Source organism: Coturnix japonica, chromosome 2 (assembly GCF_001577835.2).
Source record: "Coturnix japonica isolate 7356 chromosome 2, Coturnix japonica 2.1, whole genome shotgun sequence".
Lineage (NCBI taxonomy): Eukaryota > Metazoa > Chordata > Aves > Galliformes > Phasianidae > Coturnix > Coturnix japonica.
This window is the reverse complement of record NC_029517.1, coordinates 49,673,091-49,694,153: the sequence shown is the minus strand read 5'-3', so window position 1 is coordinate 49,694,153 and position 21,063 is coordinate 49,673,091. Positions and strand designations below refer to the sequence as shown.

The 21,063-nt window shown below is 39.1% G+C and overlaps 1 protein-coding gene across 6 annotated transcripts in view; it reads right to left on the bottom strand.

Moving 5' to 3' along the window:
• Window positions 1–21,063, bottom strand: part of COBL (cordon-bleu WH2 repeat protein) — a 146,357-nt gene that overhangs the window by 16,808 nt on the left and 108,486 nt on the right. For all 6 annotated transcript variants that reach the window (XM_032442450.1, XM_015854337.2, XM_015854336.1 and 3 more), the window contains one exon: window positions 8,304–8,607. In XM_032442450.1, coding sequence (XP_032298341.1) covers window positions 8,304–8,607 — 304 coding nt within the window. The remainder of the gene's footprint in view (window positions 1–8,303; window positions 8,608–21,063) is intronic.

The window sequence follows — 21,063 nt, the reverse complement described above, 5'->3', positions numbered from 1 at the left end:
TCAAGATCACTGAACGTTTTCTGAGAGCCTCATCTATTTTGTGTACCTTGATTAAATAGAAAATCTTGAGACCACAGTTCCTCTAACTCACCAGCTGGGAAGGCCAGACAGAACCACTGTAAGTAACAGTCAAATCCAGAAAGGCTCACAGTGCAGTAGCACACAGGAGGAAGTTCCTCATAGCACCTTCAGCAGCCAACAGGAAATGACCAACATGGAAGACCAGTATTATGGTGACTCTGCACTGGGCTTTGAAGCATCTGGGCTACCTTCCCTGCCCAACGTTTCTTTTCAGTCTGCTACTAAGGATTTAATTTAACCATGCTGCACATATCCAAATTCTTCCTCTTCAAAATGGATTGAAAATATTATCCATTTACATAAATGCTGGGGAGATAAATGCTTCCACCTGGGGTCTACCAAAGCTGGTGTTACAGAAAAGGCTGATGTCGAATGATTTTAAGTTGTAGAAAGCATGGATGAAAGCGCATCCTTTTTTCATATGACTTGCTATTTAACCAGGCCAGAAATGACATGAAGTAGTTTCAGAGTGCTTATTCACTTCCTTCTGTGATTGATGCACCAAAGTACTCCTTGAAGTGGAGGAAACTATTTTCCAGAGTAGTCAATTGCATACAAAATCTAAGGGACCATTTTTCCATTTTCTGTATTTCTTAAGCTAAATGATTTTTCTTTTCTATTTCCTTTCAGGGAAAGAAGAGTACTTAGTATAAGGAATGGACTTTCTAATTATTGAAGCTATGACCAGACCAATGAAATCCTTTTTTAATGCTACCTCCTGTGAACATGAGCATGAAGTTTCCAAATTCTAGCTTTCTATGACCAAGTAAAATGGTCACAGTGACAAATGCTGACAGTAGGCTGTTAATACACTGGAAAATACATCCCACGGGCTAGATAACAAAGTCCTCAGTTGTCTTCCATACAAGATTTCTGAAAGTGGCAGGAACTAAGGAAAGGAAAAAACACACATATTTATTTTCTGTTGGACGCCACATAAACTTGCTTTTTAACTTCTTCAACAGTCAATTAAAAGAAGGCTGCACATACTTTTTGAGAGCAAGGTGCAGGTATTGTTTTTAGTTTGTGTTCTGCTTTTAGATGTGTGGGACCCCAATGTTCTTTAGGCAGCATTTTTATCTGTGCTGAATAAAAATATTTAGAAATTAATCTGTTTTCCAATTTGAGCATATATACGTACAGTAGTGCCCTCAGATTTAAAACCACCTACTAAAAATAGGAATTTACAAGTAGAGAGAAGGAGGAAAATAAAGTCGTTTTTTTGTAGCAGCTATGTTTATGGACCTTTTGCAATCCTCTTCCACGTCTATCGGTCAGAAATAGAAAGCAAATGAAAAAATTTATGCTTATTTATAGTATGTTGTGTTTTTGAGTCCCTTAATGCTAGAAATCTCTAAGCCTTTTACATACCACAATGATTTAAGCTTCCAGAGCCCGAGACATGTGTCTCATATGTTTCAGGGTCCTCCCATAGGCTGCAGAGGCAGCAGCTTGCAGTTGCTATACAGCTGGAAGCATGCCCCCACTCCCCCTCCTTGCACAGGCCTCTGGCAACAGCTTCTCAATAGAAAAGCCTGCAGGCAGATAGGATTGCCAGAAATAGTCAGGGAAGTGAAATAGCTTGACTTAAATCTTAATACAGCAACGTCACCTGGGCACAGTAACGCTGAAGGTAAAATGATGACACAGTGAGGTTAAACAACTTCTCCTGGTTTACACATACAAAAAAAAAAAAAAAAGAGAGCAAAGACTGGAGCCCTTTTAACTACACCTTTAGCAACCCAAGCTGCTTCCTAACATCTAATGTGTTACAGCTCTGAAGTATATGACAATTTTTCCAGCCAACGAGTTTAACAGAAAGGCTAATCTGGACTCTTGCTCTACAATAATTGTGAGTATCTATTACTTAACCATAATGTCATTAATACTTTCCCTCCACGAACATCTGCCAGAAAAAAAGTGTACGAGAATCTCCAAATCGAAAGAGTTTTCTGGAACAAGAGGAAAGAGAAAGCCAGAGATAAGGAAGGAAATTAGCAAAAGTATGTAAGGAGCACAGGCTTGCAAATCTGTCAGACATCTGGGGCTTAATTAAGTAATTTTTCACCCATGAAGTTCTCTCTGTCACTTTAACCCTTTCTCTTCCTTCCTCCCTATCAGCAGTATGTTTCTGTTTCCAAAGAAGTAAAACACACATCTACCCAGCTAAAATAAAATCTGCCTTAGAGGGGAATGGCAGAAGAAAGCTTTCCAGTATTTCTCCAAGACTGCTACAAGTGACAAGTAACTATATAGAGTATATTTGTACGCACAAATGTGTATGTAATAAATACATAGTGCTATTTTCATTAGTTTTCCCCTCCCTTCCGACTGCCTTCTGCCACTCACAATTATACTTTCTCTTCCTCTGACCTGCTTCATCATTAAATTCTCTCCAGCTACCAAGTTCTTTTTCCCCCCTGTCCTTCCCAAGTGTAACACAAAACCTTGTAACATTTGAATTTGAATGGGCTGAAAATTAAGCAGAACAAGTTCACCCACCCCTATCCTTTCAAGCATTTGTTTTAATCTAACTCATCAAAATCCAAAGAGTTTTGTAGCAAGCAGCCGAGTATTTCTCAGGTTGGTAACAAAGAGAACAGTTTTCCCTCTCCTCCCCACAGCTCAGCTACCACAACCAGAGCCAAAGGTAACAAATTCTCCCAAGAGAAAGGGTGGAAACGGGATTCTCCCTGTCCAGATCCAGAGCATGAACTGATCTCCGCAGGGTTCCCCCACCCCCACCCTACGCCCTCAATTAGCTGTACGTGAAAAAATAATCCTCCTTCATGGCTACTGACACAGGAGGAACTCGAGGGAGGGGAAAATCCCTTTTAGGCCTTTGGAGAATATTTTATCTTATTGTCCCTGACAAGTCACCAATTTTGATGATGCATTTATTTAGCGTTAAAACCAGCAAGTTCCCTTTAGATTTTAATGCACTTGAAAAAATCCATCAAAAACCTTTCTAAACTTTAATAAACTATATTGTATTTTAAACTATTTTTACCGCTCTGAGTGCAGCTGGTAGGACAGCCCACTCTAAAGGACCCTTAACTCTCATTTCAGCTGCCTACACCTTACGCCTTTGATAGGTGAGAGTCCAAAGCCAACAACGTGCATCATGCCCGTGAGCATTCTGTTACTTTATTTCTGCCAAAATGCTTAGATGCCTTTAGAGAACAGAGTCTGGAGGAAATGGAGAGGTGCATTCTGGTACATGAAATGCTGTTTGAATGCTCACTGTTCTGACATAGATGGGTCCTGTGTGGTCTAAATGGTCTGCCTTGACCCAGTGCATCAAACTTGTTTTCTCTACAGTAAGATAATGCCACAATGCCTCCTCTTCATCTCACATGAGTACTGGGATGAGAAATTAATTAAAGGTCTGCATGGCACATGGATAGTAGTGTGATGAGTAAGACACAAAGAGCAAGAGGAAATTAAATAGTCCTGGCTGTAGAAGAGAATGTGAACCGAGAGCAAACAGGCGTACCTGCTCCATTAATTGAGCTCTGAAACTCAGAAAAATAATGAGTACAATCATTTAACTAGAGACTTTATCATACTGCACAAAATAGGGGAAATTAAGGTTAAAGGGGGGAAACTAAGGTTACACAGACTTAATATTAATGTTAGCTAACTTTGAGCATGTGACTTAGCAGCCCTAATAACATTATTTTAAAATAATTTTTAATGTGTAATTATTTATAAAGCTCGAGACAGTAGGTGTGCAGGATGCTTTATAGGCATATAAAATTGACTGATCCCTGCCCCAAGGAGCTTGCGTGATGACACCATACAAGGGATGGGAAAGGAGGGGGTATGGGAGGACAGAGTTGCAACACTGTGAGATCATGAGATGTGCTTACTGCTACATAAGCAACATTTCAGCTTCTTTGTGGTTTTCTTGTTACTCATTTAACACTATATATTAAAATTTGGTGAACAGATACATAACACAAATCAACTGTAAGGAAGGATATGAAGAAAGAGAACTATGTTGTACTGTGTTCAGAGTCAGCAATTACTAAAACATTCACAGCCAATATTGTATGTAGTCAATTATTCATAGGGGTTATCCTGTGGTACCTCCAGCTGAGATCAGGATTCTGCTCTACCAGGTACTGTATAAACATCTTGTGAGATATCATAACTGTGTGCAGAATTTTACACAGTAAGTGGCTGACAGGCATATCAGAGGCAGAGACAAAGATGGTTTAATAGGTTGGAGGCAGAACCAAGAGTAGAGTTTTTTTGGTACTCTTCTGCTTACTCACATTGAGGCAACCTAAACAAGAATCCCAATACAGAACAAAAAAAGAGTGCACATGCAAATGGTTCTTACAAACTGGAAAACAAGACCATGAAGGACTGGAAAACCCTGGGCTATGGAGACTTCCTTTTAGAAATTTATCTCTCTTCTTTAGGAACAAGATTTGTAATATGTTGCAATCTGTATGTACAAAGTTTGTACCTGACTTACTACCCTGGCCATACTATTATGCTGCTACATGTAGACAAAACTATTGCATGTTGTAGACTGTGTCCCTCATCAGCACTCCACGCTTTCCCTGATTTCAGTAACAGATGAGGTACAGACCCTGCCGTGATATTCTAAATCTATCAGACATTTCTGCCGCACTGAGACCACCCATGCCATATAGTGAATGATTCCAGAAGCTCCAAGAAAAAATAAATTTAAAAATACATATACAATTAACCAAAGGAAGGGACATGGCAAAATACTCTTCATCATCTGGAGCTCAGAACAAACCTACCAAAGAACTGTGGTCTTGACTGTTCTCTTCACCAAAGTTTGACTCTTCACACTAAATTCAATCTACTTCCACTTTAAGAGTAGTTTGTTTTTTTTACCCACACAGTATAAAACCATTATAGTATACAGAATTATAGTTATTTCACAGGGTAAAAAGCCCCAGTTTTAGCTAGCTTTACAATTTAAAGCTAAATATTTTTATTAGCTTTTTTTTTTTTTTTTTTTTTTTTTTTTTAATTCCCCAAGCCTGAGCCAAATTAACTACAATTTCTGGCTTCAGTGGAGCTCAGACTCAAGGAGGACTCCATTTCACTTCTGCTAACTACTATTTCTTTACAGCACTGACATGTTCTTTAAATTTATCTTTTCACATCTTCCTTTTAGAACTGAGTTAGAACTTGGTACCTGGACTGAAAAAAAAAAAAGACAAAAAGGAATCGTGAAACTCTGTGTAAAATTTTCCTTCAAGTGCTGTAGCTTTTGAAACACATTTGAAACTCTGTGTAGCATGGTATCGATTGTTCATTTAAACTGCACTTTGACTTGTCTGGGAATTTAGAAGGCTGCTTTGGTCCTCAAAGAAGCTCATTCATCACAAGGACTACATATAATCTCAGGGCTCCCAGAAGATTTTATCATTGGGGTGGTGGCTGCTCTGACATCAGCAGCTGAAATTGATGCACTCCAAATTTGACTGTACTCAATACTGTACTCTGAACTGATTTAAATCCCACAAAAAGGAGAATTTCATATGAATAGCATAAAAAACAAACAAACAAACCAAGGCCATTTTGTCCTCCCCTCTACATTTGGGAAGTGGCTTTTAAAAACTTAGCAAGTTAACCTCGAAAGGATTTAGAAGAGCATGACTTTCAAAGCTGGTTTTTCAACAAAAATTGGTTAGCAGTGGGACTGGATTTACCTTCAAACATTGCTGGCACTTCAGAGCACAAAAGTTTAAAGATTTTACTATTAGCATCTTCTCTGTGGCAGACTCCCTGGTTGCTGCCATGAGAATAAAATCCATTCTAAATGTTAGACTTTGGCTCTACCTTAAAGTTGATTTGAAACAATTTTGCTTCCCCAGAGACTAAAATACCCCACAGTTCATGAAACTCTCTACTTCAGCAACAAAACCATCTCCTATTTCGTCTCCTTTTTAATTATGGACATATTAGACAAATACGGAATATTTAGAAATCACCTAAGTTCAGACTAGGAGCCTAGTTCAACCTGCTGCTCCAGGCAGGGATAGTTTCAAAGTCAGCTGAGTCTTTCCAAGGCTTTGTCTAGCTAAGTTCTGAAAACCTCTAAACTCAGAGATTTCTTGAAGTCTCTGTGCAGCCTGCTCCATTGCTTAACCACTCCTATTTTGAGGAATTTCCTCCTAATATTCCATTTTTATTTCCTTTACGGCAGCTAAAGACTTTAGTTCCTTCCACTGTGTACGCCAAGGAGCCTCTGAGTCCAGATTCTGCTCACAGTCCTCCTTTTATATGGTGACAGACTGCAGTCAGATCCCTCCATATCCTCATTGCTTTTGCAAGGTGAGCAACCCCAGTGTCCTCTCCCCCTCGCACTTTTCATCTCCAGAGCCCTGCCACCTCTGTGGCTCTCCTACAGATGCACTGTAGTTTGCCATCCTCTCTCAGGGCTGGATGCAGTACTACAGAACCAGGCTCCCAGGCGCTGAGCAGAGAGGACAACGACCTCTGCGACTACGATGGGCTGCACTTCTGCAGCCCCATACGTATTGCCACCTTCCAATCCTCCTGCTTGCCAAGTGGCAGCTCTGCTGACCAGCCAACAAAATGGTTCCCCAGGTCAGTACCTTTTGCAAATTCTATGAGTAATGCATTTTGTCACATTGTCCTGTAGCCTCTTCTTTAAGTGCTCTTCCTAAACACTAAAAAACAAACATTTAGTTTGTTTATGTGGCAAAGGCAAATCCAAAATCTAGAAAAAGTCCAAAATATTTTCCACTGATTAGGGTTTTCTTACAGTGCTTTGCCTTGATGCTTTCACTCAGAATTATGGCAATGTTTTTTTTTGTTGTTGTTGTTTGTTTTTTGTTTTCCTTCTCCTAAATGTAAATGTGTGTTTTCCTAACTCTTTAGATCTTTGATTGTAAGGAAAATCGTGTCTGCTTAATTGTCTTACTACTGAATTTAATGGGTTGGTTTTTTGGATTTGGTCTGAAATGGTAACTGTAGCCACTATTAGCCTATTTAATCTTCCAAAGACAGACTATATCAGGACCTAAAACACTAGAGAAGGAAAAATCAAAACTAAAATGTATTTCTGAACAAGTATCTAAATGAGACTTGACCCTGCTCCCCTGGATACTGATGAGAATAGAAAAACCCTGAAATCATTCCAATAGGTTAAATACTGATTTTGGCCTAATTTATACCTAATTCATCATCCACTAAATGATCCAGGATGAAGTTCTCCCTCAGAAATGTGTGGAAGCAAATAACTAGGTCATGATACATGCTCTTATGAAGGGGCTACAGATTAGTAGCTGAATGGAGACAGACCAGAAAGCACAGACTTTGTGTCAACTGAGAATTCAGAGGAATTTCTGGCCCCTGTCCCATGACTCGGCAGCATCATACAGAGTGGATCCCTGTCAGTATTACCAGGCCACCCTCCTTGCTGGAGGCACAGCTTCCTTCCTATTTGGCCAGTTTGTATTTGCAAAGTCCTATAAATTTTGGGTTCCCACTGTGGCCCTGCCACCGACTATGTGAGTTTTGGCAAACAAACAGTGTCAGAGTCACTTCTGATTGCGGGCAGTTTCTAGTTAAATTCCAGTTTCTTATATTTTCCTGCAAAAACTGCAGTACAACGTTTGTTTATACAAAAAAGAAAAAAAAAAAAAAAAAAAAAAAGAAGTGTAAAAAAACACCAAGGTACAACACCAGCGGAAGCTAACAGTAAGTGAACATACATATGCATGTACATGCACACACCCACAAATAAACCCCCAGATTTCACGGAATATATCCTTTTCTACCTGACTTTCAAGGGCCTGAATTTTCCCACTGTATGAATTTTTCCATTTATGACCGGTAAGTTATTTTTCTAGATCAATACAAAATATCACTTTAAGTGCTTCATGTGCCATCAGAACCGCAATAGAAACCAACTTGTAACAAAGTTACTTCAAACTTTTTGGAGAAATTAACTCTGGAGGGCAGCAGTCTTTAGCAAGAAACTCAACTACAAGTTCAAACAGAAAAGTGACCTTTGCCTGTTGCTACAAGCATGGCACTGGAGGGGATTTGGCAGAGAGTTTCTTCAATGGGAGGAGTCACCTGGCGTTGGTACTGGTTTATGAAAGAGCAGAGAAGTAGAAGCAGCTAGCTTTCTTAAATGCCTCCCTGCAAGAGGGACATGCAAAATACTTTCCAAGAGTTGGCTTCAAATGAATTCTTACCTCTGTGGAGTACTGGCATATCCCCTGTTATCGCAGTACGGGTTCTTTACAGAGTAATTCTCTGCACCATAGATTGTGTCTGAGTCCATGTAGCCATTCACCATCTTGATGTCTCTCAATTTCATATTGTCATTTTGTGAATCCAGTGACACAATGTCAGATGGGGAGCTCACTACACCTGAGTCTTCGGTAGTGTCCTCAGATGCAAAGCAGCTGCTTTCTGATGCTGTTTCTTCCACCTCTGATAGCTCCATAACTGTATCCTCCGCAACATAAAAATTATCCTGTGCAGGCAGCAGGCTCTCTAAATGAAATACAGCAAGGAAATAAATATCAGGCGTTACTTTTGGAGCAACCTATACATTATAGCAATGATTTGTAACATGACAAAACTTTCATCCTACTTTCCTTTTTTAAAGGTGGTTTGCTGTGCATGTCCTGTGCAGCTTGGGTTTTATAAGATTATTATTGTCTTCCTTACTTTTCTGAATAAATAACTCTACAGGGAAAGCTATTTGAGGAATGAGAGAATTGTGAGCTCTCAACTCCTTCCAATGAAGTAGGAAGGTAAATTTAAGTGAGATGGTATGTATGCATACGATTAAACAAACAAACAACAAAACAAAAAGCAAAATTAAACTCAAGCAACAAACCAAAGTTTAAATGATGTGGTGCAAGAAATGATTCCTGCTACTGCTTGTGATGACATATTCTCATTACTCCTTTTAAATTTTGCCAAATCATCTCCCATAAGACTATATGCCAGTAAAAATAAGCAGCATTTCCCAGGTAATATAATGAATTGGTATAATAGATCTACACATGGCCTACTGGATGAGTCACTTTATTTTACCATCTTTCAATTTCCTATGTGTTCAGTGGGAGAGTAACAATCAGCTCTTAGCAAAGCATAAAAAATCAAGTAGCGTTAGAAAAAAGTAGACACAACTCAAAGCAGAACCTTTCCCAACTTTTAGTCATTTGTAAAGGAGATCAAGGGATATGCCCTTTGCATGCTTAATTGTATTAAAAGTTGCACACGATGAGAGATGATTAGATACTGTGTGGTTTTTCATGTTCTGATCTAGTTTGTTTCCTATGAGATACTCGTGGGCCGCTGTTGCTGGTTTTTTTTTTTTGTGTGTGTGTGTGTACATGTGTGTTTTTGTACCACATCATTTAAACATTTTGTTTTCTGTTTTGTTGGTGGGCTTTTTTTTGGGGGAGGAGTGAGAAATATAATTTTGTTATTTTCCTTAGGTAATGTGTATCTCCGGACTCCACTCTGCAATCATGCAGACTGAGGAATGGCCAATAATGTCAATAATTTCAGAGAGTGACTAAAGACAGAAGCAAATCCAAACACATTACTTTTGATCATAACAAATCAGTAAAGTCCAATCTGAATGTTTAATTGGTAACTGAAAGAGTGCTCCATTTTCTTCTTCAACCTCCGTAAGCAAATAGAAGGTTAAACAATTGGTTATGGTCTGATCCTGCAGACACTTGCAGTAGATGTTAATTACATGAAGAGTCCCATGTCTACAAGTGTGATTAAGATTAAACATACACTTCACTATTTGTAAAGTCATAATCTACAAGTTTTTGAAGCATACATGAACCTACATGTCAATGAAAATCACAGAAATAATTCTGCATTACACTGTATATGCAGAAGTATTCTCTTTACGTCAGGAAACTAAAAACAATTTTGTCAAAAAAAAAAAAGTATCACAAAAATGATCTTCTAAGGGTGTAACTTAGTGAAGCTTTGCATAAAACTAAAATAAAAATCAAACCAACATTCTCCTTGACTGAGGTTACAAGACGCCATTAAGTACTGAAATTGATTTCTGACAGCAGAAGCAATAAAATTCATAGGGTTACAAATCATGATTAAACTTGTAAGTGCTGTCAAGCATCAATATTAATGATGGGAGATGATCCAAAGAGTCTATTGTGACTTTGGAAGTAATGTTACTTGATTTCTTTGACCTTATTTTCTGTAACATTAACTCCAGTTTCCAGATTTAATCCAAGAGATTGTTCCGTGTAAAAATTTCAGTTATAGAAATGAATTATGTGACACTGATGGATTATAGTATGCTCATGACAGAACTGCAATTAGGAAAACACCAGTATCAAGGAGAAATAAGAATAACTTGACATATAATAACTTGACACCCAGCAATAAACACCCACAAAAATATACATTAAACAAACCAGGTAAGAGCGTACAGCCTGCTTGGCTTTTTTTAATTAAAAACAAAAATCCCAGCATCAATCTACCACCAAAACATTAATAAGAGCTACAATAGGTTAAAAACAGAACAAAGTGAAGTATGATATAGCAAAGAAATCACAAGTGGAAGGTAAAGAGTAGAAGCACATGTAAAGTTTTGGAGCAATGCGCAATGCAGTATATTTTGATGCAAAGAGACCTCAACATAACACTGGCCACATCTGTCGTCACCAAGATGCCACAAATGATCTTCACCCTACAGCTGGCATGACAATTTATGCTAAGTACCTGCTTCCAGTTCCTGATGCCAGGGTGGCAGGCTTTTCCTCTTGAGCTGTCTCTCTCACTTCCTGCTCCTCATTTTTGCCTGCCTGCAACAATTTCTGGCATCTTTCTGTTTCGGATTATAGATCTTTGGTCACACAGCCTCACTCATGTACTGCAGTAGCACAATCCTTTTCTCTCAGAGGTTTTGTCCAGCAAAGTGTGCTGTTGCAGGACGTCCACACCCCAACCCCTTCTTCACACATACTGTTAGAATGAAAACTGATTCTCTTATTACCAGTGTCCACACATGTGAACAGATCCCTATCAGTTACACTTAGGCCTTGGCAGCTGAATCATCCCTTTCAACATAAGAACCTTCTTGTTTAGCAACACTTATTGGAACAATGGGAATACAGAAATATGTCTTTCAGTTCAATGATTAAATTCCCACGCAAAGCCAAAATGACTCTCTCTCTTCAAGTATATCAATTTGCTGAAGCAGTTCCCTCATCTTTTATCTTCATGGAGAAGATCCATTAATTCCAGCATTAACACATGTCAACAGAGTTGCTAGATGAGGTAAAACATTCTGATTACCACTGCTACTTATCTTAACATGTAGGCACACATGCAGATATTGACAGCTGAAGTTCTATGCTACGTTTCAGCTGTTGTGAATTGGAGCTATCCCAGGATGGTTGAAGTTAGAACCCATTCTTCCTTTCACACACTTGAACAAGTCTTTACCGGGCAAACTAAGATGTCCAGGCCACATGAGGACACAGCAGTATCCTGGGTAAACACACAACACAAAAAAGTCCACCTCAACGTAGTGAGCGGTCTTGACTCTAGGAATCAGAAAACAGCTTTTACGGCTTTCTAGTATTACACAGATAACCAGGTAATATACAGTAGCAGATGCAATTCTGTCCTAAAGTTTTCATGTATTTTCTTCTCAGACGTAGTGTGCATGCACAAAAACATCACACGCTGAGCACCGTGTGACCACAGTAATGGCAGCCAACTGAGGTAATTCTATGGCCAAATGAAGAAAAAATTTACTATTTGATGCTCTCTTCTCTGTCATAATACAAAAGACCATTTCAGTTCGGCCTCTGATTTTCAAGATCTTATGCAGACACAAAACATCCAGGCTAAGATACAGAAAACTGAGCACTTACTCAATGATCTTGCATACAAATGATTGCCACAGACAACATATTACTGAAACAGTGCTGTACCTCAGAAGACTGTCAGCATTTCTGAAGGAGTAACAGTGCCAAGCTCTTCTTTCAGTTAGACATAACTCACTTAGAACTACAGGTACCCTGAGATGGAAAGTTCCCACAGGGATCAGGGAGCTCCAACTCCTGTCTTCAAGAGTGATATCTCATCCACAGTTTCAGTCCGTGCCCCTCCATGCCTTGCAATCCCCTGTACCTACTAGTACAACAGGAAGAGGTGCTGCAAGGCCCAGAGGAGAGCCACAGCTCTGCCCTGCTCCCCAGCACCAGGCCTGCCACTGCGCAATTAGGTCAACCACAACTGACAATGGCTTTCTTGGGGAAGCTGTTTGCAGGAATGTTGCCCCTGATCATCAGGAAGCAAACGGGAGAGTAGCTCATCAGTAAAGAATGCAAGCTTCTTGTTTAACACAAAAGAGATTTCGTTGCTTTAATCTCAATAGGCTGTAAGTAATTAGGAGAACACTGAGCTCTGAGTTTAGAAGAGCCATATCTACACTTGTGCAGCTTGATATTGCATATATGTACGTATTACTCATACAGAATGCCAGTGATGGAGAGACAGATAAACATCTGGTTTAAATGCCAATACACACTTTCAGAAACGAAGACTGAATTCAGTACATGATGACAATCATGGGTGAAATCCTCACTTTGATTACTGTTATGAAAATAACCACCATCGACTTCAAATGGGACTGAGATCAGACTAAAGTGTTCAAATGATGCATGTCTCACCCAGATGTATGAGATCAGAACCCAAGTCTACAATATTGAAGACCAAACCATCCCTCCCTCAGAGCCCGCTGTCTACGAGGCATATGTCTTCTCTTGCCAAAATGCAACTGTTTGCTAAGAGCTGTGACCTCCCTTCTGCTTTTATGACACTGATGGTTGTTTACTGTCACGTTCAACGACGACAGACTAGAACCACAGGCATTTTTTAGGAGGCAGTAGCTGATGTGAAAAACTGGAACTTCATACTGATTTTAGAGATGCAGAGTTCCCATAATTCCTCTAAGTTCTTGTTCCCTAAGAGGTTGGCAATTATTTTTCAATTTCTTTCACCGCTTGTTCCACTGACAAAAAACTTTCTTTTCATGGACTAAAATTGCTCTGCTGTAGTTCAAATGGCCTATTACGCTAAAATTGTTAAAAATATTACGAACTTCATCACGTTAAAGAATAATAATTCTTATAATGATGCCCAAATTGCAACGTAATTATTTTACTGTCAGTACTTAAAACTTCTAGCAAGGGAAAGAATTGTTCTAATTCTTTGCACTGGCAGTACAAAGTAAAGATCAGTGTTCAAGACAAGTGTGCATTTTTTCACATGCTCGAAAGAAGCCCGGTGGAAAAAATCAGGGAATTATGGCAATGATTAACTGAGATTATAAAAATAAGCAATGCAGAAGCAGTGTAAGAATTTTCACACAGTTATATTTTACTCATTTTGCTCATCAATCAAACTTGTATGTGAAGTATAGTTTTAGCTAAAGAACAAGACAGAATGGGCTATCTTCTCTGAATTCATGGTAATTTAGACTGTTCTAATTCAACATATTTCTTAGTATACTTGAGCCTACAAGCCTACTTTCACTTTTAAAATTTAAGTACTAGTTATTTAAATAACGAGCACTGTTAACCACTAACAACAGAATTAGGGATGCTGGAGAACAGACTGAGCTCTGATGCATTCTCCTCAATTCTTATAACTGCCCTGCAGCAGCTGAAGATGCACCCAAGGAATGTCATGGTGAGGATGCTTTGCAGCTTCAGTCCTCCAAAATGAGTATGTCGGGCAGCTTAGTACTGTCTCAGTTCATTTAGCTCATAGAATTACAGAAAAAATTCATTTGAGAAGTACCTCTGGAGGTCACATAGTCAAACATCCTCCTCAGAGCAAGGCTAACATGAAGCTTAGATGATGCTGATCATGACTTCAGCAGCAGAGTTCCTAAAATCTCCAAGCACAGAGACACCGTAGATTCTATGGAAAATCAAAAATAATTCCCAGGGCAACATTATGGCTTTCCCCCATCATGAACTTTTTCTTATGCCAAATTTTTCTCACTCTATGTCATGGTCACGGCCCCTTGTCACGGACGCAGGTGGATTTTCGTTTAAACTGTGACACTCCAGTTTGCTACTGTTGCCTCGGCCTTTTGCAGTGAACCTCTGGAGAAGAATCTGGCTCTGTCTGTCCCTTCCTGCACTACAGCATTCAAATCCTCCTTATCCTCCCTTTTAGTAGGATCAAAAAGCACTGTGCACCTTAGCACCTCCATGTACATATGCTCCAGCCATCTCAGACACCTACCAGGTTGCTGCCTCTGGTTTGTCAGTATCTTGTCTCAGAGAACGCAAAACTGAGCCCGCATTTGGACAATGAGCACACATGTGGCTTCAAGGCAGCCAAGTAGAAGGGAGTAATCATTTCCCTTGATCTGCTGGCTGTGTTCTTGCTAGTGCAATTCAGTATGTGGTTAGTGCTTCATCACCATGAGGGCACGTTGCTGACTCATGCAGTCATGCATGTGACTCGCAGTTCTCATATAATGAGGTATTTTCAGTCTCCTTCCTTGCCTTATGTCCCATACATGTTTTCTTTGCCAACAGGTTCTTTAAATGTGGTTCTTCTTACTGCAAAAAATCTGCAACCAGAAACTACCAACTCAAGTAAATGGCTGCTACCTTCTCCCATTTTAGACATTTAATTTTACCATCTGCCACACAAGAAAACAGAGAAAAAGAAGTCCAAAATAAGGTAAAAGAGATTTTTAAATAGGAAATTAACAGAAAAGACTTTATTATCCTTTTTTTTTTTTCCCTCTTCTTTTTTTCCCCACAATCCTTTCTTCAATGACTGCAGAAATCTCTCTGACCTCTGTAAAGCTTATTTGTTCTAGAATGCTGTTACTGCTGTCATACTGATTGTTATCTTTCCCTTTCTGGCACTCTCCTCAAACTCACTTTTCACTAGTTCCCTGGTTTTACAAAGACCTTATCTGAAGGCTCTGATGACTCCACACCATAGCCACCAACTGTTCACCCTTCTACAAGATTTCAGTGCTTTGCAAATGCGACACAATGAGGAAGTGTGCAAGTAGATAGGTTTATCTTTTGATTAACTTAAAAACACTACATTTTTTCACAAACTTGGAAGAAGCCTGGTGGAAAAAAAGAGGGAATTACACTGTCACCATGCTTGGAGAAAAATGAGTTAATAGTATGAGTTTTCCACTTCCTATTACACACCACAAAGTATGATGGTGGCACTTTTTATAAGAGTAAGCAAGAATTACATATGCGATGTCTTCCTGGCTCTTGTTGTTTCTTCACTTATGTGCAAGGAGGGAGGCAGTGTGCCACACCTGTGCAGCTCAAAAGACTATGAACAAGCAGACAGTGTAGGTAAAAGGAGCAGGATAATGTAGAAATATATTTAAGAGTACACAATAGACAGCTTCTGACTTGCACTTTATAAATCATCGTGTGTAATATCAGTAACATGCTGTGATCAATACTGGGGCTCTTTGGAGGCCTTTGTGGGAAGGGAATATCTAGATCTAACAACAGAAAATGTCCAGTATAATAAGCTGGGTGGAGAAATAAACCACTCTCCACATTTTGTTAGCAATTATTGGTCATAAGTGATAGATTTTGGCAATCTGCATCCTTTACAGAGGTGGTTGGCTTCAACTCAAGTATGCTGCAGAATCTAAACAAATGGACTGTGAAGGCGATTTTCATGAGCCACCTTTGAGTACAGACTGTAAAATTGTCTGAAAAGCGTATGCGGTATAATGATTAAAACCAGAAATGACTAGTGCACCTATGCAATAAAACAATGTTTAATTAGGTGATTTTTTAAGACCACAGAAGAATAGGCCACTTGCTCAAATTTTCTCTTTCAACTTCTCCATCAATTTTTCTGAGCATCCTCTTCTATTCAATTCATTCATTTCTTTGCTGTTTGTCTATACTGTTAAAAATTTTATAAAATCTGTACTACAATTTCCTATTTCCAGCGTAATTCACCATAAAACACTTCTGAATTGTAACTATGTTTTCCTTCCCCAGGGACTAGCTGCTAGCAAGCTCAGCATAGAAAAGACAAAAAATAACCCCTAAACCAAATAAGCGTACCCTCATACTTGTGGGATTTAGGAACTCATTCTGTATTACAGAGATACCATTCCACTCACAACTGTGCATTTATTTCTGATTGAAAGTGATTTAGAAGTTAAGAACTGTGGAAAAGAATAAGGTTTATCTGTAATTGACTCTCTGCTACTGAGGCCATCAGGAACTACATGCGTGCAAGTAAAAAGTTTTGAACAGCTCTGTTTTGATTCTGAGACGAAGTATACTTGTCTTGTGCATATAAGTGCTTCTCTTGAAAAATACTGCACGAGTGAGAAGAAAATACCTGTGGTGCTTTCCTAACAATACAGATCTATTACACAGCAATGGCAAAAAACAAACAAACAAGCAAACAAAAAAAACACCAACCCAACAACTTGTTTTGCTTAATAGCAACAGCTAAGAGTGAACTTTGGACTAGAGTGGAGGTTAACTAAATGGGATTTCATCACCTTGTTGAGTTTTCATTCATCCTCACAGTACCTTAGTCCATTCAGAACTATGATGTTTACCTTCAGTCCCCCCCCTCAGTGCATCCACATTTCCTTACATCCTCTTCTATCTTTGTTCAGAACAGCACCTACAACATCATCTGAAGTCAGACACAGCCCTGAGAAAACAAAGTGTTTCCTGCACAAACCACCTGTCTAGCTTACAATTAGGACAGCACAATATAACTCCATTTAACTGGTCAAAACACTCTTCAGCCAAACCACCAATAACATAAATACCTTTGCAGTAGCTAGCTCCAAATTTAGATAATAAAATCTTCTCACGCATGTCTGTACTATAAAGCCACAAAGCTCACTCTTACCTCCTTTGTTGTACATCACCAGACTCTTTCCCTCCTGGACCACCATCAATATAACACCCGCTCCCTCTCTGAAGTTCAAACTCCAGCAGACCTTTCAATATACTTTGGTTGGTGATTTACTTTGTCAACTATACCTGGAGGAATATTTTATCCTATAAAAGCATTCTTCTTTTCTGAGTTAGGGCATTTCATGTTTTACTATGCATTCACACTCAATTTCTATTGTAGCTAACAAAAATTGAGGAGCAGAGTGTATGAAGTCTCTCCCCGAAGATCTTGCATAAGATCCTTCGCAGTGACATTGTGTCATTCTCAATGGACACTTCATGGCTGTCCTGCAGATGAGAGCTCCTGCTGGGCACTGTGCAAACCAAGGGCAGCAAGACCAGGATACTTGCCACAAAACATGCTGTTTGGGTACGTGCTGTCAGCAAAGAGCCACTGACAAGCTGCATAAAGGCCCATAGAGGCCACTGCTTGTATGGAAGGACACCAAGGGACAGCTGCAAGAACACAGACATAGTCAAGAAACCACTACGTGGGGCAGGAATCAAGTGCTGAGTACCATAAACTCCTATTAATGCTCTAGCCACCACTTTATCTTTTTCAGACATGCACAATGAAGTTCTCACCAGGAGCTTAGTTAGAAGGGAATATGGGACAGCTGGATAAAACAGTGCTCAAAGAACTTTCCTGTCATGCAGAGTCATGTCCAAGTGTCATACACCCTTTGATAACACATGGACTAGATCAGGTCATTTCAGACTTATGCAGAGATGAGAATACCTAAGTCAGAACTGAATTTGGCTTGCTCCTTCACAGCCCTCTTCTTAACTAAGCTATCTCATCAACTATGCTTTGCTTTCAGGCACTCATTCCCCATTAATTTAGAACACCAGCAGGAAAAGATGCAAACAGGCAAGCATCATAAGCGGATGTTATGCTTTGTAATAGTATGCGTATAGCAAAATGTTAATGGTAATACCTTCTCGGGCACTCCTGCGACCACTACCCTGATGCAAGAAAAGCTCTTCTTATGAAATGGGTCTTCAACCAAGCACTGACTTGAAATAAATCTTCCCCTTTTATATTTCACTCTGTAAGCATTGGGTCCTGCTTCCATTTAATCAGGTGAATTTTGCCACTGACTTCAGTGGGAGCTGGATCGGACCACTTACTGATTAAAATGCAAAGCTGCAGGTATCTCCTCCATGGGAAGAATCCCCACAGGGAAAATCTGTCTGCATTTTTATTCATGTGAAGCATTTTAAGACTTTCATTTACACAGTTCGCTCAATAATAACGTGCATGCTGTATAATGGGGTACCCGATTAAGCATGCTTAAGTGCCTTCCTGGAGCAGGGCCATTTCTGGAATATGATGGTTCACTATGAACATATCCTCAGAACAGACAAGCTAGTTTGGGAAATCTTTCGCCTGAGTTGATGGGTTTAATTCTGAATATGATCGGTATAAATGGTCGTTTTTCTTTTGCAAAATTCTGAATTTTCTGTTTTTAATTTCTAGCCTCAGTTGTCACAAAAATATCACACTGCTGTAGGTTTACGACTTGGTCTGTGAAACTCTTCAGTAACTTTTAAATCCTAAAAATCAGCCCTTATTCTTTTTTTTTTTTTTTTTTCCCTTGAATTATTCAAGAAGGATAACGGTGCTAAAATTCAATTCCATAAGTTTCATCAAGAAGTAGAAAGACCTTTATAAATTACCAGAGAAAGAATACGTATCTATTTATTCATCTCATGAGGGACAGAGGCCACAGAGGCCACAAACTACAGCAAAACTCCAATGTTGATCGTTTTTAAATGCCAAGAGAACTGAGTAATTAAAACAGATGTCCACAGGAACTGCTCAAGGAATTACCTGATGGAGTCTGGAGAAGGAAAAGTAGAAAAGGAAACATTCACAAATCTTTACATTCAAGTTATCTTTTAGAAGCAAGGTGATGAGATTTCCTTCTCCACCTATCCTGTCCTTTAAAATATCTCTTTTGAAGAAACTGTTTTTAATCCCAAAAAGCCCTATGCAAGAATTGTGCTTAGAAAATTTTACACGGGTGACTGGTTACTATACCAGTTTGTACAGTACAGTTTATACTGTAATGCTCCAACGTTATCTTCACTCTCCTAATTGATCGTCGTGACTCTCTCACCTTAGAGTGGCCCCTATCAGAGCAGTGCAGAATCGAGTTGGTGGTTTGTTGTTACTCTTCACATCAGGGCTTGTAAGTTTAAAGACTTCTGTGCTTTCAGTCTGCTAATTTTCTCACAGGCACTAATTTAACTCCATGGAAAAACCGCAAGGAGTTGCCTTGTGCAAGGATTTTTTGTGTAAAAAAAATTCGACCAGTGCATTGCCAAAGCCTCGTATTATGAACAGTGACATGTATTTTGTGTACCCTGAAAGTGTAGAAAGGTCTTTTTAGTACAATCCGTGTCCTTTGTAGGAGTACACTGAAGACAAATGATTTTATTTGAGGAACATCTGAATCACATCGATTAGCTTGATGAATACAGAACAGGAAAGCTGCCAGGTACAAAGGAAGCTGGGCATGTCCACAGGGGAGTGGAGCAAACAAGCAAATTACAGTATATGCATGGGTTTTTTCTTCCTTTTGACCAAATGTTTTCATTTGGAAAACTTGGACACTTAAACCTCAAAGTTTCGTTAACAGACAGGTCAGTTAATCAGCACAGATGTTTCTCAAAGCAAGTAGAAAGGGGGTTCAGAAGTACAAAACACATAGATTTTTAAATCATGACCAATCATGAAAACATCCATATACATTGTGTTTAACTGGTTTTTTTTTTTTTGGTTTTTTTTTTTTTTTTTTTTTTTTGGGGGGGGGTGGGGGAGGGGGGTGGGAATAAATGAATAAATAAATTCCTTTACTTGTAAGGAAAGCAGGCTAAGTTTTACCAGGGAAGAGAATCACGTCATTCCTAAGCATTGACTTAACATGTCTAAGAGACTGTCAATACCCAAAAAGAGTTTCAGATAAAACTAAGAAACTAAAGCATTCTTGCCATAGTTCCCAAATATTCAGTTTCTGCTCTCAATAATAGCAGGAAGCGATGTGGGCTGGACCTTCTAGAGCACTCAGCTGGCCAGTACTAGGCTGCCTCCATACAGAGTCAAGCTGAAAAGTATTTAGCTTCCAAACTGCTCCTTTTGTTACAATCAACAGTCAACCGCAGAAAATTCTTACTGTGAACTCTAAGGCTTCCCCAGTACTTCAGCTTTTCTTAGTTTTCTTACAGATTAAGAATTGTAAGAATTCTCAAGATCTTACATCAAAGTCTTTCACATATAGGATGGATTTGTTTTTCTCTCACTTGGTTGAGAAAAAATATGTTGGAAATAGCATTTCATTAATTTTCAAGTTTTTACAAAGTAAAAAAAAGGTATTTTCTTTTCAACATCTTATCAAGCGCTAAAATGGAAGAAACCTTTTTAAAATTAGGTAGCAATAATAATCATAATATACCCGAATGAAAAATATTAAATATTCCCCTACAGCTGCTTATGACAGGTTACCATATATTTTTAGCAGTTTTACTTTCATCTTTTAATCACAATGGTCTTATAAAAATATTTCCCAGCTACAGTGTTCCTTTCTCATTCTTTCCTGTCTTCTTTTGGTTTAGGTCTTTGTCCTCCATTACACTCTACCTTCGCTTATGGTACAGTAGGTTGGAAAGTAATTCTTTTATCCATGCCAGGAACCAATTATGGAATCCACAAAAGGAGCTGACAAAAGAGGCTCTGTCTCTGCTCTCAGCCTTTTGCTCCCTCGGGCCCTAAAACCCAGAAGTGAATGTGCATGGCCAGAATTCTCAATTTCTTAGAAGAAAGCAGGCAGTCATCTTAGTGAGTGTTTACTGGCTTAGAAGTGGTAATAGGAAAAGCTGAGTATGAGCATCTCTGAGGCTAAAAGAACAGTTTGGTATGAGTATTATCATCTACCTGGTACAGAAAACACAAGATTTTCAACCATTTGCTTTCTGTATCTCTGTGTCATGACTA